The 27728-nt window shown below is 38.1% G+C and overlaps 1 protein-coding gene across 2 annotated transcripts in view; it reads right to left on the reverse strand.

Moving 5' to 3' along the window:
* Nucleotides 1-5182: 5182 nt before the first annotated feature.
* The window catches only part of ESCO2 (establishment of sister chromatid cohesion N-acetyltransferase 2), a 35657-nt gene continuing 13111 nt past the window's right edge, over nucleotides 5183-27728 (reverse strand). For both annotated transcript variants that reach the window (XM_027848572.1, XM_027848571.1), the window contains exons 5-11: nucleotides 17780-17837; nucleotides 13797-13944; nucleotides 12248-12379; nucleotides 10294-10383; nucleotides 9717-9860; nucleotides 7257-7438; nucleotides 5183-6177 (exon numbers count right to left, since the gene is read on the reverse strand). In XM_027848572.1, coding sequence (XP_027704373.1) covers nucleotides 6045-6177; nucleotides 7257-7438; nucleotides 9717-9860; nucleotides 10294-10383; nucleotides 12248-12379; nucleotides 13797-13944; nucleotides 17780-17837 — 887 coding nt within the window. In that variant the 3' untranslated portion in view covers nucleotides 5183-6044. The remainder of the gene's footprint in view (nucleotides 6178-7256; nucleotides 7439-9716; nucleotides 9861-10293; nucleotides 10384-12247; nucleotides 12380-13796; nucleotides 13945-17779; nucleotides 17838-27728) is intronic.

Below are 27728 nucleotides of genomic sequence, written 5' to 3' on the forward strand. Positions count from 1 at the left end.
GAGACACAACAATATTGAAAAATATTACATAAACTTAGTTCATAAAGCAGTGGCAAGGTTTGAGAGGATTGACTGCAATTTTGAAAGAATTTGTATTGTGGGCAAAATGCCATCAAACACCATCACAGGCTACAGAGAAATCTTTTGTGAAGTGAAGAGTCAACCAATGTGGCAAACTTCAATATTGTCTTGTTTTAAGAAATTGTCACAGCCACCCCACCCTTCAGCAACCACCACCACTCTGATTAGTCAGCAACCATCAACATCGAAGCGAGACTGTCCATCAGCAAAAAAGATTACAACTCACTGAAGAGTCAAATGGTTGACTTCTTTGATTTTTTTGTTTTGGGTTTTTTTTTGGCAATAAAGTATTTTTAAATTAAGGTATATACATTTTTTAAAGACAATACCATTGCACACTTAATAGACTACAGTATAGTGTAATCATAACTTTTATATGCACTGGGAAACCAAAAAATTGGTGTGACTTGCTTTATTGTGATATTCACTTTATTGCAGTGGTCTGGAACCAAACCTGCAATAACTCAGAGGCGTGTCTGTAGAGGCAATGTTTATAGATAACTTTTTCTAGGAATCTAGCTGTGAAAGAGAGATGAGATAGGGGATTCTAGCTTGAGATGGTAGAGTCAAGAAGATTTTTGAAGGATGAAGGAAATCTGGGAATGTTTGTAGGCTGCAGGGAAGGAGCCAGTGGATAAGGAGAGCTTGAAGATCAGAGAGAGAAGAAATAATCAAATGGACAAACTACAAGACAAGATGGGAATGTATGAGACTAAGGGCACAAGTAAAAGTATTGACCTTGGCAAGAAGGGCCACCACTTCAATAGAAACTGGAGCAAAGAAGGATAAAATGGGGTATGATGTTCAAAGACACATCTTAGAAAATCATCAAAGAAAAGGAATTTTGAGAAAGAAGGAAACATTAGACACTTATTATGTGCCAGACACTGTGCTAAGTGCTGGGGATACAAATACAAACAAACAAGAAACCCCCCAAAAAGTGGAAGAAAGGGTGGGGATGGACCTTGGGGAAAGGTATTCCATGGTGAGTGGGCCATGGGGTTGGAAGGCTGTTCCAAGGAGTAGAGGCCCCAGGAGCTGATACAAGTTCCAGGGTGAGCTAGCTGTTGAGGGAATATGGTTTTAAAAGTCCCAAGGAAGCTAAGAACAGGGCTGGGAAGGGAATGAAGGCAGACCAGAGATGTGGGATAAGAAGAGAAAGTTCATGATGAATGACTAATTCTTGAATGAATGAATGAGTTATAAGTATTAAGAGTTTATAGTTAGCATTTTCTTCACACTTCTATATAGCTTTAAGATTTTCAAAGCACTTTATAAATATTTTATTTTCACAGTCACCCGGGGAAGTAAGTGCTATTATTTCCCCCTCTGACAGAGGAGAAAATGGAGTCAGACAAAGGTTAAGTGTCTTACCCAGGGTCATACGGCGAATATGTGTCTGATCAGATTTGAGCTCAGTGTCTAACCATTCCCACCAACAGCCAACCATGTGAAAGGCAAACCAGCTGAGCTGAAGCTGCACCCTGAGGGAGAGACAAAAGGCAGCCAGTCCTAGGCAAGTCAAACCACCATCACTCCTCAGACCAAGAGGAGATAGCCCAGGACCCTCAACCCGAGTCATTCTGAATGATGGGACTTTTCCATTTGCTGCTGAAGCTGGTATGTGTTGTGCTCTCCACTAGAATGGAAGCTCCATGAGAGCAGGAGCTGTCCCACTTTTCTATTTGTATCCTCAGGACTTAATCTACAGTAAGCACTTGAGACAGATGGCATAGTCCATAAAGCTTCTGGGAAGATGGCTTTGGGGGACAAGCTGGAGGCAGAAAGTCATCTGGGGTGGTGGGCACTACCACTCCCAGGGCCCTTGGGTTTATCTGCCTGAGGGTAGCGAGAAAATAGGCCCCTTCTCCACAGTGACTGTTCCCCTCAGTGATGGCTGTAGGAAGCTGAGACACCTGGAGAGCCAGTGCCCTGAAGCTCAAAGATCCAAGGAGAGGGCCTAGGTCTGGGAGGTGGAGGTCAGAACAAGAACTCAGGGCCCTTAGTACAAGACCAAGAAGAACCAAACATCCAATTAAAAAAAAAAAAGTGAAGAAGAGTTAGCTTGGCTCTGGCACAAAGCCCTGTTCAGGAATGAAAGCTGGAGAGTTGGAATATGGTGTTTTCAAAGAAAATACCAACCAAGTATAAAAAAATTGTCGCAAATCTAACTCCATGAAAACTTCAGATTGAGAGTGCAAGAAAAAAAATTTCTACATGTACTACATGAATAACTAAAAGATATGAAGCAAGAGATAAAAAAAAGAAAAGCTCTTTGAAAGAATTGAAAGAATGAGTAATTTAGAAGAGAAAGTGGTAAAACCTACCTAAGAAATGGAAATCCTTTAAACCTAGGATACACCCAACAGAGATGGGAAGAAATATTAGAATAAAATCAAGACTGAAAAATAGAAGAAAATGTAAGATATCTATCTGATATAATGCAAAAGTCTGGCCTTTTTTAAATTACTATTTTATCAGGAATGCTTAGAAGTCCTCTGTCTCATCTACACTACTTCTCTGTAGTATTAGTCTCAGTTTTTCTGAGTAAGTTATTCTTGCCTGTAGGTCTATATCTTTTGCCTCCTGGAATATTGAATACCAAGTTCTCTGCTGCTTTATACTAATGATTGCTGGATTGCGTATGATCCCGGCTCCTTCTTTCTGGCTGCTTGCAGTATCTTTTCCCTTGACTTGGCAATTCTGAATTTTGGTTATAATATTCCTGGAAGTTTTAATTTTGAAGTTTCTTTCGGGAGGTGACCAGTAGATCTTTTTTATATTTTGATTTTGCCTTCTGGTTCTAATAGGTCTGGGCAGTTTAAAGATTTCTTGAAATAGGATGTCTAGGTTCTTTTTTTGGTCAGTGTTCAGGTAGTTCAGTGCAGAGGTGGGGAACCTGTGGTCGCAAGGCCACATATGGCCCTCTAGGTCCTCAAGGGTGGCCCTTTGACTCAAAGGACCTCTGGTCCAGTGATTCTTTAATTTTCTGTCCTTAGTATCTTCCAGGTCAGTTTTCACTATAAGATAGATACCTTGTATTTTCTTTTTTTCCCCCCAGTCTTTTGACTTTAATATTTTTTGTTGCCTCATGGAGTCATTGACTTCTATTTGGTCCATTTGAATTTTCAGGGAGTTTGTTTGGGCAAGGCATTGTACCTCTTGAGCGAAGCTTTCCAATTCTCATTTCTTTTCCAATTTTTTCCTCACACACTCTCCTTTCACTTAACATTTTTTTAAACTCTTGCTTCATCTCTTCTAGGGATTCTGGTTGAGTTTGTGCAGAAGCTATTTTCTCTGATGCTTGTGGAAATTTTGGAGTCATTCTCTTACTCTGTATTTGTCTTGAGTGTTCCTGCCACTATAATTGTTAATTTCTCTTGCCTGCCCCATTCTTCTAGATTTTTTTTTTTTGCATTTCATGCAAATTTGTTTCTTCCCTTCCTCCCTCCTCCACCCTAGAGATAGCTACCATTAGACCTAAATAAACATATGATGCATAATTCTATTTATCATTTCTTTCTCTAGATGTAAATAACATCTTTCTTCATATGTCCTTTATAGTCCCATATAGTTCTTAAAACAATGTTCTCCTGGTTCTGCTCACTTCACTGTCAGTTCATGTAAGTCTTCCCAGGTTTTTCTGAAAACATCTTGCTCATTTCTTATAGCACAAAAGTATTGCATCACTGTCACATACCACAACTTGTTCAGCCATTCTCCAATTGATGGGCATCCCTCAATTTCCAGTTCTTTGTCACCACAAACAGAGCTGCTATAAACATTTGAGAACATATAGGTTTTCCTTTTTCCCTAATTATCTTTGGAAATAGACCAAGTAGTGGTATTGCTAGGTCAAAGGATATAGGTAGTTTAATAACTCTTTGGGCATAATTCCAGATTGTCCTCCAAAATGGTTGGATCATTTCACAATTCTACCAACAATCAACGTGTCTCAATTTTTCCACATCCCCTCCAATATTTGTCACTTTCCCCTTCTGTCATTTTAATCAATCTGGTAGGTGTAAAATATCTCCAGGTTGTTTTAATTTGCATTCTCTAATCAATGATTTAACAGCATTTTTTCATGACTATGAATTGCTTTGCTTTTTTCATCAGAAAACTGCCTGCTTACATTCCTTGACCATTTATCAATTGGGTAATGACTTGTATTTTTATAGATTTGACAAAGTTCTTTATATATTTTAGATATGAGACCTTTACTGATAAATTGTCTATAAATTCCCCCTCCCCCCAATTTTCAGCTTTCCTTCTGCTCTTGGCTACATCAGTTTTATTTGCACAAAACCTTTTTAATTTCATGTAATTGAAATTATCCATTTAAAACCTAACTTTGCTCTCTTGTCATGATGATATCGCTAAAGTTAACCTGTGAGGCTATTGTTGGCAATATGCCTTCTTTGTTGCCTATAAAGCAAGTGGATACTGGTTAGTAAGGGGAACCCATTTTGGGGATTTGGGTAATAAGTAGAGGAATGCATGTGCCTGTGTTGATTAGCCCCCATCAAGGCTTAGGGGATCTCAAAGTAGTCATACTCCTATTCTTGCCCACCCCTTTGAGAAGAGTGATTAGGGAATGCTATAGGAATTGGTGCTCCAATTATCAGCAACCCTTTTGAGGAGTCTAGAAATCTTGCTCCAGGACAGGTTTGTGGTCCAACTCTGAGAGATTCTGTGGTCACCTAATTCTGTCACAGAATCTTATATGCTCTTCAGAAAATTTCAAAGTTGGAAGTATCCCATCTAGTTCAGCCCCCTAAATAATCCCTTTATGACATAACCAACAAATGGACTTTTGCTTGAAGAATTCTAATAAGCAGGAACCTACTACCTCCCAAAACCCCCTGTTCTATTTTTACGTTTCCAACAAGGAGGTACATGTGATTCTGCCTACGTTTTTTGCTTGAGGAGAACCCTTAAGTTGCATTTTGCTAAATTAACAACCGCTAGTCCAGTTGGAAACTTAAAAAAAAATCATTTTGGATATAGGGAATTAAGATTCTAAGTGGTAGCATCTTGAAGAACATACAAAGAGAGTAATAGGTACAACTTTAAATGATATTAATGAACCACTATAACATTAATAAAATTTTGATTTTTATTAAATGTATTTTAACAAGCTGTTTCTAAATAGTGCAGAAAACACCAAAATTCACCGAGAAAAGACATAAGCAGACTTATTTATACCCTTTCATCATTTCCTCTAGAGCATCATAATTCCACCTGAAGAGATATTGAAATACGAAGTCTTATAATGTACATTTCCCCAGTTTTAATTAGATGCCTAACAATTAAGGTGCATTTGAAAAATTAAAAAAAAAAAAAACTGAATGGAATTTCAAGTTGTCTTCAGCTTAACATCAATGGTATTAACAGTGACAAAGTTATTAAAGGCAAGTAGAGCAATAAAAGCTGTCAAATTTTCACTTGACTAAATTTATCTATGGAAATTGCAATATTGCAACTACTAACCAGAGTTAAACTGGACAAACCAATTCAACACACATTTGGTTCATTTCAGAAAAGTTTTACAATAGCATTAAAGCATCTAAAAAGTGGTATTTTTTTATATTGACCTTGAAGATATTAGAAATTTGAAACATAATTTAATGAATTAACTCAATATAAAAGTTCTCTCTCAAGATAACAAACTGATATGCTCTAACCAAGTGGCTATATTGTATACTGAAAATGAATCCCTCATTGCTAGAGACTAGGTACTATGAGAAACCAGATGTTTTGTCAACTGCATCAAAAAGGCAAGAATAATTGTGTTCTACAACCATAGCCAGCCACAAAAACTGATCAGAGAGCAAGTCATCCTGTTACAAAAAGTATTTAATAATTTGGATCTTGGGACAAATTTGTTTTCTGATTCACCAATTTAATAAACATAAACCTGCTAAATAGGGTTTAATATTTCTGGGTATAGATAAACACGTCTAACTAATAAAATTATATACAAGGAAGTTGGGTGTGTTGCAGTATTTGGTTGCAAATAATTTGCCATCTGGTGTTGGATCAGAAAAGGCTATTTCATCAGTACTCAGAAAGCAGCCAAACATGAAGCAATTCCTAAAACAGAGAGAAGGAAAAAAAGATGTCAATGGAAACAACTTACATTATTTAACAAACACTAAAGGAAATTACTTCATCATGATCACAAAATCAGTTGGAAGGCACATGAGAGACCATGTAGCCCAACCTGGACCTTTACAGGAATGCTCTCGACAATATCCCCACAAAGAGCCCGTCCACTTCTAAGATGTCTAGTGAGGAGGCCCCACACCCTCCTGAGAGAACCCGTTCCCCTTCTGAACAGCTGTGATTGTTAACGGTTTTCCCAGCTCTGAAGTTGGCTGAGAAGAAATGGAATTAACAGGACGATAGCAGATTCTGGATAATCTGAAGAAACAGGAGCTCAATGAATGCATGGATAATTCAAACTAAAAAATGTTTAAAAAAAATTTAATCTAATTTCAGCATCTTCAAGTCAAAATTCATTCCTGGAGCAAAACTAACTTATTTGAATTATATATCCCTCTTGCATTATTTCAATCCTTCCCTCTGTCAAAGGAACTGATAGGACAATGACCACAAATGAATCAGGAGGAAGGGCAAAATGAATGGCCTGAACAACTCACCAAAAACATATGACTCCTAACAGAGCTGACTGTATTCCACTGGCCATGCAATTTTTGGGGGGTGGGGTAGAGAAGGCAGTTGTATTCATCTCCATTAATTGGTACTTCCTCAGGTTGTAGTTGGCATTACATTACACCTTTCCACTTTCTATGTGTGGGAAGCCAATTCAAATTAAATCTAGGTATCCCTTCATTTGTAGACTGCATACATTCTAGTCAAATAGCAATAGCAAAACATCAGGAGGTGTGTTTTTGATTCCTAGGACTCTCTAGTTCTGTCAGTAGGCTGTGCTTAAGAAGGTTTGTGCTCACAAAGAGCACAAAGCCCATAAAAACAAACATAATCCAGTCAGGCAGCCGCTTCTCTGGTGTCCTTTGTTTAGCTCAGACACAGAGGCAGATGACTTTGATAGTACCTACACTCAGTCAAGCAGTGAGAGGCACGGGGAAAACTCCCCTGAATCCAACTGATCTCCAGTCCCCCTCCAACCTCTTCTCTCCCTTCCTTACCGGACAGTATCCACCAGTCGACGAGCAATGCCCTTTCTTCTCATCAGGCTAAAGACCCAGATCCGACTGATCCCACAGAGCGCTGGTTCTGGGCTGCTGGAACACTGCCAGGCTCGCTGGTTGTAAAACGTTTGTTGTTTTGGAGAGTCTGGACTAGCTGGTTCACTTAGGACGCGGAAGGCCTGTGACATACAGAAATTTTTTTTATAGCTAACAGCGCAATGAGCAGAATATTTCCTAGAATAATAATGATAATGATTATGACTATGATAACTAGCATTTATAAAGCACTGTGAGATTTGCTAAGAGCTTTACAATTATTATCTCATTTGATTCTCAGAACCACCCTGGGAGGTGGGTACTATCACCCCTGTTTTACAGATGAGGAAACTGAGTCAGAGAAAAACATTAAATGACTTGCCTAGGGTCACACAGCTAATTAAATGTCTGAGGCCAGATCTTTCCTGACTCCAAGCCTGGTAGCATTCTGACCACTGCTCCAATTAGCTGCTTCTTCTTCTCTTTTCTTTTCTTTGTTTTGTGAAAACTAGAATGTCCAGCTATCACAAAAGCTGCTGCCTCCGCTGGCTATATGAAAACTAAGGCTTTTTGTTCTAATCACTAAGTTAAATGGCTTAAACTTATCAGCTGATATCTACACCAAGGTTAATGCTAATTTTAAAAAATAAGCTGCAGTGTTCATATAGTCCATATTGCTGAATGTTCTATGCTAAAATTAAGTTGCTTTTTCTAATTAAAGAACCTCCTAAATAATTGTTTCTGTAAAATCAGAATCCCAATTTTAATAAAAGGTAATACCTACTATTCTTTATTCTAATACTTTCTGAGAGGATAAAAAAGGAATATGGATAAATCAGCCATATTCTATTGCTTCCTTTTACCAGAAACATTAGTCACCATCCAGATATGAAAACAACTTAGCTGGGAATGTTCCCTAAAATTTTCACTGTCAAAAAGAAGTCTATTCCTGCTCTGATCCTTTGTGACCAGGTAGGAATATAACATGAGGACAGAGAAAGAAGCTAGGGGGCAGGAAGCAAAAAGATTAAAAACATGTTTCTGTGTGTCTCTACAAAATGATTATATACATAAATAAAATATGTAAAATAAGTATGTATATAAATATATTAAAGTATATGTGCATATACTTGTCTTCAAATATGTGTATATATGCATATACTTCAAATTATGCATTTTTATTCTTCAAAGTAATAGTACATATTTTAAAGAAAAAATTATACATATTTTTCTTCAAATTGTGTATGTCTACATATGTACTTTGAGAAACACACATACTTGGAGCCCCAGGTGAGAGGTGAATGCCAGGTGGGCACTAAAGGTGGATGAGCGGCCCTGAAAGAGGCTCGGCAGCCCTTGCCCCAGAGGTGCTGGTTCTCCTTGAAAAACCATGGACTACAGAGAAATCAACGATTGGAAGGTCCGACATATGGCAAAAACATTCCTAGAAGCATTTTCAGTAGTAGGCAGAAAAGCAGACACAGGTAGATGAGCACTTGTTAGGGACTGGCTAAACAAACTGTGGTACCTAAATGAAGGAAATTATCGTGTCATAAATAATGAAGAGAAGAATGTGGTGAAGCAAAGGAAGACTTACATGAATCAAGAGCAGGAGGGAGTAAGCAGAAACTGGAAAATAATACACACAATGACAACATTGTAAATAGAAAGAACATAAAGAGGAAACTCAAGGTGTGTATTTAGTGACCGAGCTTAGCCTTGGATAAAAGTCGAAAAAATGCAGCTCCCCCCTTCTCTGTGGAGGTGGAGTGTTGTGTGTGCCTTGGACTCAGCCATTCCACTGCCAGGCCTATACCCCAAAGAGATTAAAAAGAGAGCTAAGGAGCGTAGAGCACATTCCAGCAATGGGCAAGGCACAAACACGGAGACGGAAATGAACCATGTTATCCTCCTTCACGCATTCAAGAAGCCAGGTTGTGAAAAGCTTTAAACATTTCACAGAGGCATTCGTATTTGACCCTAAAAGGAACTGGAAGTCACTGGAGTTTATTAACCAGTAAATGGATGGGGTCAAATTTGTGCTTTAGGAAAATCACTTCGGCATCTGTGTGAAGTGTGAATTACAGGAGAGACTTGAGGCCAGAAGACCAACACAACATAGTAGCTAACAATGTGTGAAAAGTTTTGGTGGTAATAAATTAAGGTAATCTTCAGTAGTAACAATGACAAAGCTAAATCAGACTTTAGACAACTATTTTTCAATTTCACAAATCATATTGCAATGGGCAGCTAGGTGGCACAGTGGATAGAGCACCAGCTCTGAAGTCAGGAGGACCTGAGTTCAAATCCAGCCTCAGATACTTACTAGCTGTGTGAGTGACCCTGGGCAAGTCACTCAACCCTGATTGCCTTCCCCCTACCCCCAACCACATTGTAAGTTTTAAAGATAAACATACATACCTGTTTGATTGGCTCAGCAATTAAACATCCAATTACTTTCTTTTCATCAGATATATAGAGGTAGGTCTTAATTTTGCTTGGACAGTTTGGGATAACTTGCTTAAATCCCAGTTCATTATCTACAAGTTCACAGACATCTTCTGCCTATTGTAAGTTGTTAGACCAAAAAGAGTCAAGTTACTATTATCATTGTTAACTATTAAAGCAGAATAAAAATGTGAGATATGTACAAAAGTTGCTTCTTAGAAATAAATGTGGTTTTCCTTGTCTCCATTTCTGAATGTGACAAAGCATGTAAGGGAAGGAAGGAAATTTTTTCCTAGCCCCCTGAAAGCCCATTCTCTACAAATCATTATTTCAAAATGAGAAGCGTTATTTTTTTTAATAACTGAAAGTCTGACAAGGTAAGAAGCACAGCTGAGCTCCATGAGCTTCCTTTTCTGGTTTCCTCAGTGTAAAGCCTGTCATCCTTACATGTCAGTGAGCAAAGCTATCATTTTACATTTAGAAAATAAAGCTGGGTTATGTTGTCTACTTGAAAAAAGAGTAAAGGGTTTTAAAAGGTCAAATGGTATACCTTTCGAATGGCATATTTTGGGTCACCAGGAAGTACTAATATAATTTTGCCGTCCCAAAACTCTGCCACAATACGTTCTTTCTTCCAACCCTGCCAAGAGAAAATGGTCTCATTAATGAAAAGCAGGATTAGTGATCGTGTTTTCCATTTCATTAATAAGCTGTTAAAACGAACAAATTCTGGAATTTGTACATGGTATTATCAAGAGGGCAAATGTGATTAACCTATGACACTTACAAAAGACTAGGGCTAAGTAGGCCAGGCCCTCAGTTCTGAGCTGGTATGCCCCACCTACCTCTCCTTGCAGCTTTTAAGGTTTTATATCCCAAAAATTGGATGGAAAAATGCTCATAATACTTCAGGGATTATTATCATATATTCTGAAACACCTTAGAGGGAGACAGGGGCTGGGAAAAACTTGTATACTACTTTTATTTCTAAGAGCTAAGACTAACTCCTATCATATACTCACATCTTGAGTTTTGCTCTCTGCTTAAGCTTCTATGTAAGGGAGAGGCGGCTCTCCACATACGCCTTCCATTTCATGCCAACTTTTACCCTTTGAAACTTACCATCACAAGCGGATTTATCAACCTCTCCATGCCACTGTCTGGCTGAGCGAGATGGTAAAAGCAGTATGACAGACAACAAACAAAGGAGCAAGGGAAAAGAGGAAGGTAGAAATGACAATGGGCAGAAGACAAGCTGTTCTGAATTAGCAGAAAAGTGAGAAAGCCTCTGTACCAACTCAAAAATTTTTTTTAAAGAGACAATGCCAGGGGTGAGTCTCCCAATCTCTCCTACCTACTCTGTTCTTGTGCCTGCTGGGCGAATCCCTTCTGCTACACATCCACATTGGAGAAGACTGTTATTGTTAGATTTTAGGGCGTTACAAGCAGAGCTTTATAAGAGGCAACAATGCAAATCCAGATGCGAGTACCCTTTAAAAATCATGGGGAATGCAAAGAGGTCAAAGATAAAAAAAGCCTGATGTCCAGCGAAAGTCTCAGAATGGCACTTTTTGTGTCAGTAAAGGAACTAGAAACAAAGGAGATCCCAACTGAGAACGGCCAAACAAACTGACAGTACGTGAAAGTGAGGAAATATGACTGTGCTGTAAGAAGTAATGATTATCAAGAATTCAAAGAGGGAGGAGAACAAAGCAATGTACAGGAAAAGAACAAAAACAACAAAAAATAAAGTGAATGCTATGTAATTATAATGATTAAGCTTGACCTCAAAGAAAGATGGGAAAACGTTAACTCTTTCCCTTTGTCACAGAGGTGGAAAACACTGCATATGCTGTTAGACTCAGCTGATGTGCTAACATTGTTGAATTGCTTCCTCCTGCTCCCCTTTTGTTATTCTTTGTTAGAAAGTCTGAATCTTTGAGGGAAGAGAAGGGGAGCAATAAATTCGGACATGAAGGTGATATTAAAAAAAAAGATATCAATGAAAATTTAAAAAAAAAATAAAAAAAGGAAGCAAAGATTTAGGAAGAGAAACTTAAGAGTTTCATGGATTAAATTCTTCAGGAGGCCAATGGCATGTGCTATAATGTTAAGGTGGCACCAAAGGGTCCAGGAATATGTAATTTTGCCGGTATTTTGGATTATTCTCCACATTGTTGCTGTTAGTTATCAATAACACCGATGACTATATTTCTAAAATATACCTGTACTTCAATTATTCTGGCCCTTATAAGTCTGGTCCACTTAACTAGCCAGACAACTGTGAACCATGAAGTCAATGAATGAAGAAGCCTTGGAGTTTAAGTAAGTCACTAAAGAGAGCCAAGAATCGACTAAGCCGATGGTTCTTAACATTTTTTATTCCATGAACACCTTTTAATGCATTTGCATATATACAAAACATATCTGTAACACGATGGACAATTATTTACTGCTTAGGCACCATTAAGGAATGGTGGTGGTTAAACCACCTTCTGCCTTACCACATATTTAATTCCTTCCAGGAATCTCTGGTGATAGTGGGCATGTTGTGCTTCATCCTCAGGGCTAGCTGCTGTGTAGATCATGCCACAAGACTTGCATATGATGGCTCCAAAATGCTTCTGACCTGCATCCTATCATTAAAGGAAAGGATAAAAATAGAGAAGATTTAGCTACAGATTATGTGAAACTAAGGTCCCATGAGAGTACCTATCCAAACTGTACCATAGCTATCCATGATTCAGCATCACTTACAAACAAAAGGATACAATGAAGCCAGGCAGGTCATCTAAAATAAATGAAGGGATATCATGGACAGGGATTCAGGGCAGTTTGACTAAAAGATTAGGACTATAGAACCAAGAAAGAATGTGACTGAAGTTGATAAAATTATGAATTGTATTGAGAGGATGAATATGAAGTATGTATTTCCACAGCTCAAGGATAGCTTAATCATTGTAGTTTCTTGTTCTGCTGTCATAGACTCTATGTAAAGGGTCTTCATTCAACTAGGTACTTATTACACACATGAAACTCTGTTAGGCACTAGAGATATAAAGCCAAACTATGAAACAGACCCTGTCCTCAAGGTGCTTACGTTCTACTCTGAAGCAATACAGAATGGTAGAAAGAGCAGTAATTTTGGAATCAGGACCTGCATTTGAATCCTGGTTCTGCCATTATCACCAGTGGACATGTCATGTCCCCTTCTCAAGGTTGTTTCCTTTGTAAAATGAAGAGATCTAGTCACTAGAAGATCCCTAAAGTCCCTTCCAGTTCTAAATCGATAATCCATAGATTCTATTCATGAGCTGCCAGGCCTCCAAAATAAATGATCTTCTCCAAACTTAACTTGTCTTACTTCAATGGATCACTACAGCACAGAATTCTGGAAGACTCTTCTAGTAAAGTATGAGCTCTGACAGGTCCTATCAAACTGGAAAGACCAGGGATTGACTAATGTACACATTTCATATATGTTAATATGTCACCTGAGGACCAACCTGGATGAGGTTTTGGGAGTTACTATGTTAACTCTTGCTTTACATAGCAGTCTTTGTTTCAAAAGATTACACAAGATATAAAAAGATGCAAAATGAAAATTCAGCAGTAAAGACAGATAAGCTTATAGTTGATAGAGCCATTGAGGAAAGTTGGGGGGGTTCAAGATAACTGATTCCAATCAGTGTCATGACAGACATCTGCCACATTTTCCAACAAACTGGTCTTTAATGTCACTGTCAGAGACAAAATTCTGTGATCACAGTGTGGCATTTCTCATGTTCTTTAATCCTTTACCCAATGTCAGAATTCAGTCATCAACATTCCACTGAAACACTATTACTACTATGATTTCTTGTAAAACAACATAAATAGGCACAGAAGACATTTGTTTTATCCACAAAGCTCATATAACCATTAGATTATAACAAAAATGGACAATCTATATAGTAAACATAGTGTGAACTATACTATGCCAAACAGGGTGGACTACTTATTCTCAGGACTTAGAAGAACAGACACTAAGGACTTTTATTTGAATTTACTCACAATAACGAACTGGTCTTTCAATCCTTTGTTTAATTCTCTGGTGTTTTTGTTAACCTTCTGTGCTTGGAGCTCTTTCAAGACATCTGAAGACTCATGAGGAGATGTGCTAGATCCCAAAGACGATGGTTCTTCCAGAAAAGCTAAAGAACTTAGAACAGAAACACATCCACATGAGCTTCACTTTTAGTTATCATTATGTTATTTTGTAAGAAAATTAAAATGTCAGGATAAAGATTCCAAATGAAGACAAATTAGTAATGTGGATATGTTGGTGAATGGGAGTTGAAAACAGATCGGGTTCTTTGGCTTTATCAATACAAAAAGCAGCATTTTCCAACCTCTGTATTATCATACTTTGAGACACTGTGAAGATACCCTTGGTGTGGTCACAGGAAGCCAGTGACCTTTAATTTCTAAACTGTCAACACAATCCTATAAAAAATAAAATTCCACAGGATAAAGCCAACCTCGTTCTGTACTACTTCCCAGTCCCCACATGTGGGCAGCTCCTACAGTTCTGTCCTCTGCTTTTCAGTCTTTATACTTCCTTCCTCTTCCTATTGAATATGCATGACTCCAAAAGCTACACTTGCTGGCTGAGCCTTGAACTTTCACTGGTTTTCCACTTTTCAACACTTATAGGGCATTGTCCTTATTATGGACATACCTAGAATTAAATTATGGCACTTGTGCTCTCTAGGTCAAGTTTGAAAATAGAAGACCTTCATGTAACTGGTTCTATATATGGAGCTGAGACCTCACTGCCACAATACAGCCAACCTGACATCAGAAAATAAAGACCTATGTGCCAGAGAGAGCAGAGTTTACTGTCTGTGCTTTAGGTAAACCAGTCTCTTCATCTCCCTCCTCCTTCTATATCCAAAATGGCTGCCCTTGCCAATCTGTCTCTGACAGAGGTGCCACTTTCAGTTTCCTAAGCTAGAAACTTTGGAATGAGGTTTGAAAATTTTTCTTCTTCACCTCCTATCTAAACTGTTACACGTATCTCTCTTCTTTTTCTTTTCCATGGCTTCTGCTCTAAAACAGGCCCTTTACATGCCACACTTCTAATACCAGAATAGCCAAGGGCTGTCTGTCTCCCCCACTTTACATCTTGCCAGACTAATTTTTCTTTCTTTCTTTCTTTTTGATTAGGCAATTGGGTTAAGTGACTTGCCCAGGGTCACACAGCTAGTGAGTATTACATGTCCGAGGCTGCATTTGAACTTAGGTCTTCCTGACTCCAGGGCTGGTGCTCTATCCACTGCACCACCTAGCTGCTCCCAGACTAATTTTTCTTAATAATAATTTCAACATGTCACTTTTTAGGAAAAACACAATCATTCCTGATGGCCTTCTACTTCAGGTCCAAATTCATCTCCTTGGATAACAAAGCCTTAATTAGAATCTGCTTTACCTGTCCAGCCTTATTTCTCATACTCCTCAACACTCACCCCTGAAATGATCAATATTAATCTTGTATCATTTTCTTATTGATTCTATTTTTAATTAATTGCTTTTGTCCTATAACTGCTTGTCATAGTTCTCAGCCTCTGAACATGGTTCAGAATTCAGCTAGTCTATAATTGGTTAAGTCTAAAAATCCAGCTCTCCTGTAAATCACTCACCTATTCTTGCCTGAAGGAATTTAGCTGACGTTGGGGGATATGAAGACACAAGAGAGTCAGGTCTAATATCTTTAGACCACCAAGTGGGCCTTCAAGGATGTCTGGTTTGTTGTTCAAAAGGTGTGGGCGACATATTGCACCTGGACTCAAGCAATGAATACTTCTTTGTCACAAGGAAGGAGGGGCATTGCTGCTAGCCCTGTTTACCAAACTTCCAACCAATCATGTTGTTCCCCGAGCCCCGGTTCTGTAACTAAATCATGTTGCCCTCAACCCTCACCTAACCTGTTCTGTACTCCCTAAAACCTATAAAAGGGGAGTTGTCTGTTGGCCAACAACCTTTGGCATAAATAGAAGTCAATCCTTTGACCGCTTTATTGACAGGCAGCATGCCCCTGTTAATAAATATTATTTTGCATGGAGAATTGTCTCAGTTTACCCTTTTGTTAAATTTCACCTGCGACACCCCTAGGATCTCTATGGAGCAGTGTCTTCACTGTTTCCCAGGGTGACACAGTGGGAAGAGTGCTGGGTTTGTAGTCAGAGGACCTGGGTCTAAATCCCATCCGTGTCACCACTTGTGCAACTGTAAGTCCCTTCACCTCTCTGGGCCTTAGTTTCCTCATCTGTAAAATGAGGGAATTGAACTAGATGACCTCTGATTTCTCTCCCAGTTCTAAGTTTATGATCATATAGATATCATTACTCATCCCCACTTCTGTGCTTTGTCTCTTTTCAGAAAAAATTTTTTTTTGCATCCATTTGCCTAGGCACCCTTTAAGGTTGATCTCAAAGTTCCACACTTCTGCCATGAAATCTTCTGTTACCATTCCAATGGACACTGATTGCATCTTTATTTGAATTCTACCTCTGGGTAGAACCAATGCCATATAATTTGGCATGTCACTGTAATCTATTAATTTCATAAATGCCAATCAACCTAATTTTACCACTAGATTTTAAGCTCCTTGAAGGAGAATGACCACTTGTGGTGTACCAGAAAGTGCAACAGACTGGCAATCAGGAGACTGGAATTCTAGTCTTGTTCAAAGTCACTAGTTATGTGCCTTGGAGCAAGTTACTTTATTTCCTAAGACCTAAATATCCCAACCATAATATAAGTATATTGGACCAGATGATTTCTAACACCCCTTCCTTCCAGGTCTAAAATGCCATGATCCTCTGATTTCCTTTCCATCCTCCATAGTTCCCAACAAAGGACAAAAGCACACCATACTACTACTACTACTGATGATGATGATGATAACAATTTATATAGGGCTTTAAGGTTTGCAGCACCTTTACAAACCATATATCATTTTGTCCTCACAACAATCATACACAGGAAAAAATTGATGTAGATCAAGGTTAAGCGACTTGCCCAAGGTCTCATAGCCAGTAAGTGTGTGAGGTCAGATTTGAACCTCCTGACTCCAGGTCCAGTGCTCCGTACACTGTGGTGCCACCACTGTTCTAATGGGAAGGAGAACAGTTTCTGGAATTTATTATCTGTATAATAAGTCAACCAAGTACTAGACAGAAACTAGCAGCTCTAAAGTCAAACTGAGAAGTTATAAAGTCATCAGCCAATTTTTAGTTTAATATTAGAAGGTAAGGACCAAGTGAAACAATCAAGAATAGTCAAGGATAGGTATCCATTATTAGCAAGTGAATAACCATTTACAGTAACTTTCAAAGCTAAGCTGGCTTTCCTTTCATTACCACGATGTTGGTCATCTTAGATTCATGTGGAATACAAAACATGATTAGGAACAACTATGTAATATATAATTTGCTGCAAAATATGACAAGTAATAGATTCCAAAGTTAATTGGAATTAATTATATTAATATAATATTAATACAAACAGTCACTGTGGTTGACTACATTCAGTTTATGCAAATAGGCTGTCAGGATTAATGGATTTCCTCTTATTTCTAATAAAAGGACAACAAAATTAGAGGATATGAATTTCATCTCATGTTCCTAACTGCTTCCCCTCCTTTCAAGTGAGGTAACTAAGAAATATGATATTCCCCAAACTAGACACCTTGAGACAAAAGAAGGGACCTAAATTTTCCATAAATTGGCTAAACTGCAAGCAAATAACTGAAGGTTGGTATTATGATACTCTAAAATTCTAATAATAAAAATTACTTAAGAATCATGATTATATAATGAAAATAATCAGGGGCAGCTAGGTGGGGCAGTGGATAGAGCACCGGCCCTAAAGTCAGGAGGACCTGAGTTCAAATCCAGCCTCAGACCAAACACTTGACACTAGCTGTGTGACCCTAGGCAAGTCACTTAACCCCAACTGCCTAAAAAAAAACAAACCAAAAAAAAACCCCATACCTTTTTTGATTGCTTGAAGTTGAATTAAAGATGGGATAGGTAACAGACTCAGGAGATCCTGAAGGAGAAAAGCATCAATAATTTATATTGTAAATATAATTACTATATTAGTCAAATCAAATATTTTAAAAGGGCCAAAGCCCAACTTCAACCCCAGAAAGACGGGTTGCTAAACTTTAATCAGCTGTGTAGGAAATACAAATGACCAAGTATAAGGTTTTAGGTTAATTCCTGGAATATTTCAAGCAACATTTACCTATCAAATGTAATAAAACCCAAGGGAAATGTTTAAATATGAAATACCAGCAGGTATATATGTGAGAGAAAAAAAAGAATTTTTTTGGCAGATTATTTAAATCACTTAGTTTTCTATGCAGTTGTAACACTGCATGCTTCATTATAAAATAATGAGTTAAGAAATCAAGAGGCAAAGCAAGAAAACTAAAGTTAAAAGAGCATATGGTTGTAAGTTTCTTGAGGACAGGGGCCGATTTTTGCCTCTTTTTGTATCCCCACTATAGTGCACGGTACACAGTAGGCACTTAGTAAATGTTTACTGACTAGGGTAACATGTTGAAAGGAAGGTATTTTACACCCCTTCTGAGTAATTTTTTCCTCCATTTTAAAGAAACTTTTGCCCTAACAAGGCCTTTTTCAGAGTTGCTGTAAACCTGTTCCAGCTTTTTCACTTTCTCCAAAAAGATAGCTACAGGAGACTAGGCAAATGTGACATCTAGGGACCAGGTAAGCTGTTGCTCAAAAGGCAGAATCTGTTGGATGGGATCTGTAACCATTCAAGAGTTTGGTGTAATCATCTACCTAGGAAAAACCAGGCAAGCCAAGAGTCTTTGTTGTCAGGACTGTGTGTCCATCTACAGCTACACAGGACATCCACATGCAGATGGACAATGAGTTGGGACAGGGTAGGTAAAGAATGTATATTTCTTTGTGTTTTTAGTTTCATTGACATATGGTCTAGACTATGGCTTGTAAGTGCTTAATGAGTTCTAATCAGGAAGAAATAGCAAATTTCATTTAATGGGTCCCAACCATCTTCCTGAAACAGGAAAGGCCCATTTTTAAAACACGCCAATATTTTACCGGTTGTATAGTATGACACTGAGCCACGGAAGACTAAAGTCTTATAAGATCTGAAAATAAGTACCACTCATCAGGCAATGGAGAAGCACACGGTAAGCTGCCTTCAAAATCTACAAAGAACTATTAAGGAAAACCAGAATAAAATATGTCATCCACAAAATGTTTGATGGAAAACCTGGCAACATGGTAAGAGCAAAGAATTAGTAAATAGCCCATATGTTCCATGGCTATCCTCTTGTCACGAGGAAATGAGGGAGGCTACAGAACACTGGTGGATCTCCTGTCGCAAACACATGGGAGAATATGGGCTAGGATGCACAGGAGGGGCAGGCATGGATGGGTTGCAATCTACATCACAGGAGCAAACTTTCATATCGAGATCACAGATTTATGACTATTTATACAATCCCTGTGTCTCTTTATATTTTCCAGAGATTCTAATACCTTGTTATTTTAAATGGTATTTTTTCTTTCTTTACATTTTCCTGAGTTTTGTTAGAAATACATAGAAATTATTTTTACGAGACCATTTAGCATCTTGCTACTCTGATAAAATAATTCATTCATTTCAATTGGTTTACATATACACACATATATTATATACAAACTCAAGAAGAACAGCAACAAGGAAATTATCATCTGCAAATGGAAGTATCCCACCTTTTCCTTTAATTTTATTTTCTTGTTTTACCACCATTTCTATGTCAAACAATAGCTGCTAACACTTAAATAGTTCTTACTATGTATGCCAGGTACTGTGCTAAGCATTTTGCAATTATGTCATGTGATTTGAAGTGGGTGCTATTACTGTCCTTATTTTACAGCTAAAGAAACTGAGGCAAAGTGGTTTGCCCAGGGTCATATAGCTAGTTAAGTGTCTGAGACTGTTATTTCACCCTGGTTCTTAATGGGGAAACACCTAAAGTTTCTCTATTACAAATACTAACTCATTCTTTCAAATTGCTTTAAACCATGCTAAGGAAACATTCTTCCACTCTAATAATATTTAGTGCTTTAAAAATAAATGAGTGTTGTATTTTATAGAAGGGTTTTCTGAATTTATTGATGCAGAAACAAAAAAAGGATAGTTCCTAGGATGGAAATCACAGGGAAACTAGGTTAGGGACTACTCCACAGGCTAGGAAGGATAGGGAAGCTAAGAATAACCTGACATTCACCATTTCATATTTCAAAATGTTCAAAGAAAAAATATGTGGGATTCCACACACTAAAAAGCTCTACAGGGAAGGTCGGCCCAGAAGGGAGGGAATGAAAATATAAAGGCACAAAAAAATTAATTCCAACAAGAATAAAAAAGGTAGTTATTTGAGTGAACTCATGGGCTAAAAAAGACATGGATAGATCATGGAAACAAGGACAGATGACACAGTTCATGAGAAAATTGAGAAGGGCTAAAGTTTAGAAAGAGTAGACAATGGTAAGGAAAGCACCGTGAATTTTATACTATATTGGAGAAAAAAAGAAAGACTATATAAAAAGGAAAGGACCATTGCTCAGGGTGGATGGAACAGGCAAAAGTGCCCAACTTTCATTTTGCTTCCATTTTTTTCTGCCAAGTAGATGGAGGTCTGGCCTTGCAGTCAGGAGGACCTGAGTTCAAATCTGGTCGCAGACACTTGACACTAGCTGTGTGACCCTGGGCAAGTCACTTAACTCCGATTGCCTCACCAAAAAGCAAAAAAGCAAACAAACAAACAGAAACACAAAAGGAAAGTACAAAAGTGTATAATAGGGAGTTAATATTCAAGAAAAGAAGAGAGGGGCTTTTGGCTAAGGCTGCAGCCTGAAAGGAGGAAGATTGCCCAGATACCACAAACCGAGTGCAGCAAAAAACTTAAAATTCACACCAGATCAAATAATGATCAGTAAATCCAATGAGAAACTAGTTAGTAAGTAACTTCTCTCACCCCAGAACTGCACAAAAAGTCAGCCGGAAGTCCAAAGGTAATAATGGAAAATGGGCTGCCAACAAAATCAGTGCCATCTCCAGCAAACAAGCTAGCAGCAATGTCTTAGCCTGTAAGGCTCTACGTCTGGAGCAAGAAAGAAGGCAGGGCTCCTCTGAGAAAGTCTTGGAACCAGGGGCAGCTAGGTGGCAGTGGATAGAGCACCAGCCCTGAAGTCAGGAGGACCTGGGTTCAAATCCGGCCTCAGACTAAACACTTGACACTTACTGTGTGACCCTGGGCATGTCCCTTACCCCCAACTGCCTAAAAATTAAAAAAAAGCAAAAAAAAAGCGTTGGAACCCTGGGGAATGGCAAAAGACCAGTGCAGTGCTTGGGAAGGCCCCTGCTCTATGGGGTTATTAGGAGCCCCCTTTATTAACCTCTAGTGGTAGAAATCAGCCCAGGAACCCAGGTGATGCAGGGCAAGGCCACTGAACCCCAAAACACAGCAAGGGGTGGAGCCAGTCCCTGGTACAAAGTTTCAGAGATAAAGTAAACCAAAAGATATGGATAAGTATTTAAAATGTTATACATCCAGAGAAACACAAAAAGAATAATTCTGTAACTATAAGCAGAGATTCAAAGGGGAAAAAATGGATTTTCCATTAGGATTACGTGAATACCTAGAAGAAAATAAAAAAGAAATAAAAGCTCTGGAGGAAAGAATTAGAAGGAAAATACATAGCTTAGAAAACTCTACCCAAGTAACAGACTCCCTGAAACCTAGAACAGACAAAAAATAAACCAATTTGATTCCATGACAGCAAGAAATATTAGAACAAAAGTGAAAAATTAAAAAAAAAAAAAAAGAAAAGGAAAAGTTCCAGGAATGTCAGACAAAATCCAGATCTCCCAAGTCAAAGAAAAAAAAATACTCCAAGTATCCAGAAAAAAAGCAGTTAAAGTACCAAGAAACTACAGTCAGGACCACACAAAAATGGCAGCTTTTACTAAAAATCGAAGATCTTAGAACATAATGTTCCAAAAGGCAAAATATATAGGTTCAAAACCAAGAATAACTTACTCTGCAAAGCTGAGTATAATCTCAAAAAAAAAAAAAAAAAAAGGACCTTTAATGGAATAGAAGATTTCCAATCATTTCTGATAAAAAAGTTCAGAGCTGAGTAGAAATGCTGAAATGCAAACACAAGCGTCCAGAGAAACCTAGTTAGGTAAATTATTGGTGCAACCAGAAAGAGTTGTGTGATGATATAGTGTTAACATTCTAATGAGGTACAAGAAACAAGTGTACCATCAAAATCTTCATGTCTCTAAGTACTTGGGTGTGGACTGGTTCTGCTTTGAGGGTATCTGAAGAGGGCAAAGGAAATGGAGAGTGGTTTAAAGAGAGAAAAGCGAAAGGAGAAAGGAGGAATATAGCATAGAAAGGAGAAAGAAAGGGGGTGGAGGGCATGAGATAAACCTCTTAAATAGATAAAGGAGGGTTGAACACATACAGAGTTTGGTGTAGAAATATATCAGTCTCAACAGAGAAAACAAGTGGAGGGGGCAGTGCAGTTTTAAGAGGGAAGGAACAGCCCTAGTGATATTGAAAGAAGATTTTTAAAAGAAAAAAAGGAAATCAAAGAACTAGAATTTAAGGTAGCGCCTGTTAATTAGGAAATGTTTGAACAAAATGTGGTATATGAACCTCATAAAATATTACTGTGCTTTAAGAAATGATGAGTTGATTTGAGAGAAATCTGGGTAGGATGAACTAACAGAGTGAAATCAACAGAACCAGAAAAACAATTTATACAAGAATGTTATAAAGAAAAAGAACTTTGAAATAACTGAGAACTCTGATCAATGCAGTGAGCAAACTACGTCTTCATAAGACCTATAATGAAGTATGTTACCCACTTCTTGAAAGAAAGGTAACGGACTCAACGGCCATACAAGGACATGGCCACCATGTGGACTCACATTGCTTAACTATGATTATTTGTTACAAGGGTTTTTTTCTTTCAGTTTTTAATTATACGCAGTTAAGGGTAGCAATAGTGATGGAAAAACCAAAGAAACCAACAATAACAAAAAGAAAGCCATTGAGCATTTAAAAAAATATAAAGTACGCTTTAGAGATCAGGAGGAAGCACAAACAGGTCAGTGTTGAAAGTATTGTGTAGAATTTACTATATACTTTTTAAAAGAAGCAAGAAATATGAAATGGCTAGTCAGAGTTTCATATAAAATCTTTCTTTTGGGTCCTGTTGTGTATATGGAAATAATCTTTTTTTGGGGGGTGTTAAGTTCAGAGAAAAAAAATATAGAAAAAGAACAAAAGAAAAATAGTAAGTAGGAAGGTAGTAAAATTCCTAGCTGCTGCCCTTGAGGGACTGTAATATAAGCATTGTCTTTGAAATAGCCTAGAAAATAGAGGTGTAGAGGGGTTTTCCCAGGATTGGAGACAGACTTCTTGATTCAAAAAAAAAAGGCGGGGGGGGAAGGACAAGAGTAAGAAAGCACCAGATCTCAAATTATACTACAAAGTGCTAATTATCAAAACAATTTGGCACTGGTTAAGAAGCAGAGAAGTTCATCGCTTTTTGATTGCATAAATTCAAGAGTTTTGCGCCAACAAAACTAAAGTGGCCAAAACTGGAAGAGTAAAAATCTTTGCTGAACATTTATTTCTCTGATAAAGATCTCATTTCTAAGATAAGGAAATGATTCAAATTTATAAGAATAAGAATCATTCCCCAGTTAATAAATGATCAAAAGATATGAATAGGAAGCTTTCAGAAGAAATCCAAGCTATCAATAGCCACATGAAAAAATGTTCTGAATCACTGATAATTAGAGAAATGCAAATTAAAACTCTGAGGTTCTGCTGCATACCCTGAAAGCTGACAAAAAAGGAAAATGACAGATGCCGAAGGAGCTATAGGAAAATAGGTATATTAATGCACTGTTGGTGAAGTTGTGAAATTGTCTAGCCATTCTGCAAAGCAATTTTGAACCTTGCCCTATAAGTAATAAAAAAAAGTGTATACTTTTGATCCAGTGATACTACTACTGGGTTTATACCCTAAAGACATCAAAGACTGAGGAAAAGGACTTGTATATGCAAAAATATCTATAATACTTCTTTTCATGGTGGCAAAGAATTAGAAACTGGAGGGGTAGAATCCATCAATTGGGGAATGGTTGAACAAGTTATGATGATGGTAGACTATTAATATCTAAGAAATGGAGAAGAGGATGGTTTTAGAAAGACCTGGGAAGATTTGTATGAAGTGATATAAAGTGAGGCCAATACCTATGTACCAGGCATTTTGCTAAGCAGTAAAGATACTTTTGCCTTTCTTTAAGGTAGAAAGCAGCCCCTGCCCTCAAACAGATCACAGTATAAGGGGAAGACAACATCCAATCAACTATATACAAACAAGATAAAGGCAGGATTAAGTAGAGACAAACTGAGAAGGAAAGCACTAAGATTAAGGAGGCCAGGGAATGGCTTTTTGCAGATGGTTGGAAGGAAACCTGGTAAGAAAAGAGATGGAGACGAGGAGGGGAGAGCTCCAGGCGTGGCGGATAACCAGTGAAAATGCTTAATTAGAATTTTCTTCCTAATGTTGAACCATTCTTGTATTCCTGATAAAAGTCTAAATTCAGTCTTACTGAATAATTTATTGGATATACTATTACCTAGGAAGCTGGGTGGCACAGTGGTTGGAGCCAGGAAGACATCTTCCTGTGTTCAAATCTGGCCTTAGACACATACTAGCTGTGTGACCCTGCGCAAATCACTTAACCTGCTTGCTTCGGTTTGTCATCTTTAAAATGAGCTAGAGAAGAAAATGGCAAACCACTCCAGTATTTTTGCCAAGAAAACCCCAAATGGGGTCACGAAGAGTTGGACACAACTGACTGAACAACAACAGTGTTACTTACTAATATTATATGGAATACTTTTTCATTAATAAATACTCATTAGTGATATTAGTCTATAGTTCTTTCTCCGCCTTATCCTGTTTTAGGTATCAGGACCATATTTGTTTTGTGGAAACAACTAAGAGCATTTTTTCCCTATTTTTGAAAAATTTACATAGTATAGAGATCATTTATTTTTTAAATTTCTAACAGAATTCACTATCTGGTCTTGTCCTGGTTTTATTTTCCCCATAGGGTGGAGAAGTCTCAGGAGACATATAATAAGCCATCTTTTCTAGTATCTGAAGGAGTATCATGTGGAAGGGGGATTAGACTTGTTTGTTCCAAGAAGGCAGAAGCAAAAGTCAAAAGAGGAACATTAAAGGCCTAGTATCAGGACAACCCTCCTAATGGGCAGAGCTATCCAAAAGTGGAATAAAAAGCATCATCTTGCAAGGTACTGAGTTTCTCCGCATTGAAGGCCTTCAGAAAGAGGCTGGGTGATCTCACTTGTTGGCTGTGGTAGACTAAGGAGTCTTTTTTGGTTGGGTTGAAATAGCAGCAGAGGTCGCTTTCAACTCTAAAATGCTGTGATTTGCTAAAAACAAATCACAGTGGCAAAAAAAATTAATTACCACATAGATTTGCTTCTTTTGTTCATGTTTCCCTCGTCAATTGCAATTTGTATTGTTATGCTTTGTAATGGAAATCTATCATATTTCTGCCTCTGTGCTTATTTAGTAGTTTTTTATACCTTAGAAAATGACTTGGAGGACATTAATGAAGAAATATCTTCTCCCTCCTCATCTACAGTTGTTTCCATTTCATCATTTTCTCTTTTTTATAGCTGGATTGAACTGAATCCCAAGTTAACTTATCTCCAGTCATAGAGTAAATGGCCAGTTAGAGTGGAAAGAAGACTGTATCAGGAAATTATTTTTCCAATTCAGGTCAGCATAGGGAGACAGATCTGTGGGCACTATGTACAAAGTCTAGCCAGGAAGGAATCACACAGAGTTTTCCAGCTTGGGAGCTGACTTGAGGCCTCTAACTATAAATTGGGGCAAGAAGTGGTTAAGGATCAGTGTAAGACAGGTCCATCTAGGCAGGCAGTAGGAACAGGAGCCAACTGGAAGCTCTGCTGCTGTCAACTGAGAGGTGAGTCACAGTGTGAACTAAGGAGGGGATCTGTACTTAGGGGTGGCCCACCTGTGACTGCTGAATTGTGGCTTGGGGTTGTGTACCAAGTAAGGAACAGGAAGTGAAAGAAGCAGCAGCTGTGAGCCAGTAGTGGGGGCTTGCGGTTGAGTGACCAGGACAAGGAACTCAGACCAAGGAGGACCCTGAAATTCTGTTGCTATGAAACCTGCAGAGCCTTCCAGCTAACAAGGGGTTGGAACCTTCAGTAATATATTGGCGCTCTAACCAGAGGCAAGTCTACATTTGTGACACCCAGACCCAAACCAGCACCAGGAACTTGCAAAGCTAAGACCAAAAGGGCAGCAACTGAACTATGCTCTACATCAGATTGCTTTGGGCTGACTGAAAGGGTGAAAGACCTTAGGTGATCCTGAGATCCTTGAAGAACACAGCACTAAATACCTGGAGAAAGCAGCAGTAATCCCCAGAAAATAAAAATTTGAACCAAATGAAAACTAAACATTCTTTCTAGAAATGTGCAACAGAGCCTGGCCCTAACACAAAGTCCCAGTTTGGGAAATGAGACTGGAAGAATGAGTTAAAAAAAAAAAAAAGAGCTATTATCATGACGATGTGTCCAAGACACAAACCCAAAAGAAAGTTACTCCAACTCTACAAGCAAAACCTCAAAAAACAAAAACAAAAAACCACAACTTGGATACAAATTAAATTAGAATTCCTAGAAAAAAATGAAACAAGTTTTTTTAAAAATACAAAAGATTTGGAAGGAGAACCCCTTAGTGCCAGATATTCAAAATTTTACCTAAGCAATAGACTCCTTGAAAGTCAGAATGTACCAAACAAAAGTTAATAAATCCATGAGAAATAAGGAAAACTTCCAGGAACATCATAATTTAGAACTTTCAGGTCAAAGACAAAAAAATACCGCAAGCCAGGAAAAAAAAAGTTCAAATAGCAGGCAGCCAGCCACAGTCCAGATTACACAACATTAATAACTACATTTAGGAGCAGAGTGTGGAATATGATATTCCAAAAGGCAAAAGAGATAAGGTTTATAACCAAGAATAAGTGACCTGGAGCTTTAATGAATTAAGAGTATGTTCAAGTATTCCTGGTTGAAATGGCCAAAAACTAAGTAGTAATTTTGAAATACCAGCACAAGGGTCAAGAGAAATATAAAAAGTAAATATAACTGAGCAATCAGAAAGGACAAAATTAAGGGCAAAGAATTTACATTCCAATAGTTGTTGTTGTTGGTTGTTCACTTGTGTTCTTTATGTGACCCCACGAACTTTAGCCCAAGAAGTTTTCTTGGCAAAGATACTAGAGTGGTTTGCCATTTCCTTCTCCAGTGTGTCCCCATTTTACAGATGAGGAACTGAGGAAAAGAGAGTTAAGTGACTGGCCCAGGGTCACACAGTTTATACATTTCTGAGGTCAAATTTGAACTCAGCTCTTCCTGACTTGCAGGCCTGGTGCTCTATCCACTGCACCACCTACCTGTCCCTCCAATAGGGAGAGATAATACAAATATTCCCTCAGAACCCTAATGTCATCAAGGATATCAGAGGGAATCAAATAAAAGAGAGGGCCTAGGAGTGGTTTTGTTATGTTTTGATGAGCTTAAAAGAAAGGAAATGGAGGGAGAAAAAGGAATATACTAGGCAAGGAAGGTGGAGAAAGAACAAAGGCCTTACTTGCATCTGAACTGGTCAAAGAAGGGTAGCAATACACCTACCCACACAAAGCTGGATACAGACATACATTCTACAATCCATATTAACCTTCCCAGGTTTCCCAATATAGCTGCCACTATAACTTCCAAGTTAGTATTATGCCTTC

Source organism: Vombatus ursinus, unplaced genomic scaffold (assembly GCF_900497805.2).
Source record: "Vombatus ursinus unplaced genomic scaffold, bare-nosed wombat genome assembly UNPS02000580.1, whole genome shotgun sequence".
NCBI classification, from domain to species: Eukaryota; Metazoa; Chordata; class Mammalia; order Diprotodontia; family Vombatidae; genus Vombatus; species Vombatus ursinus.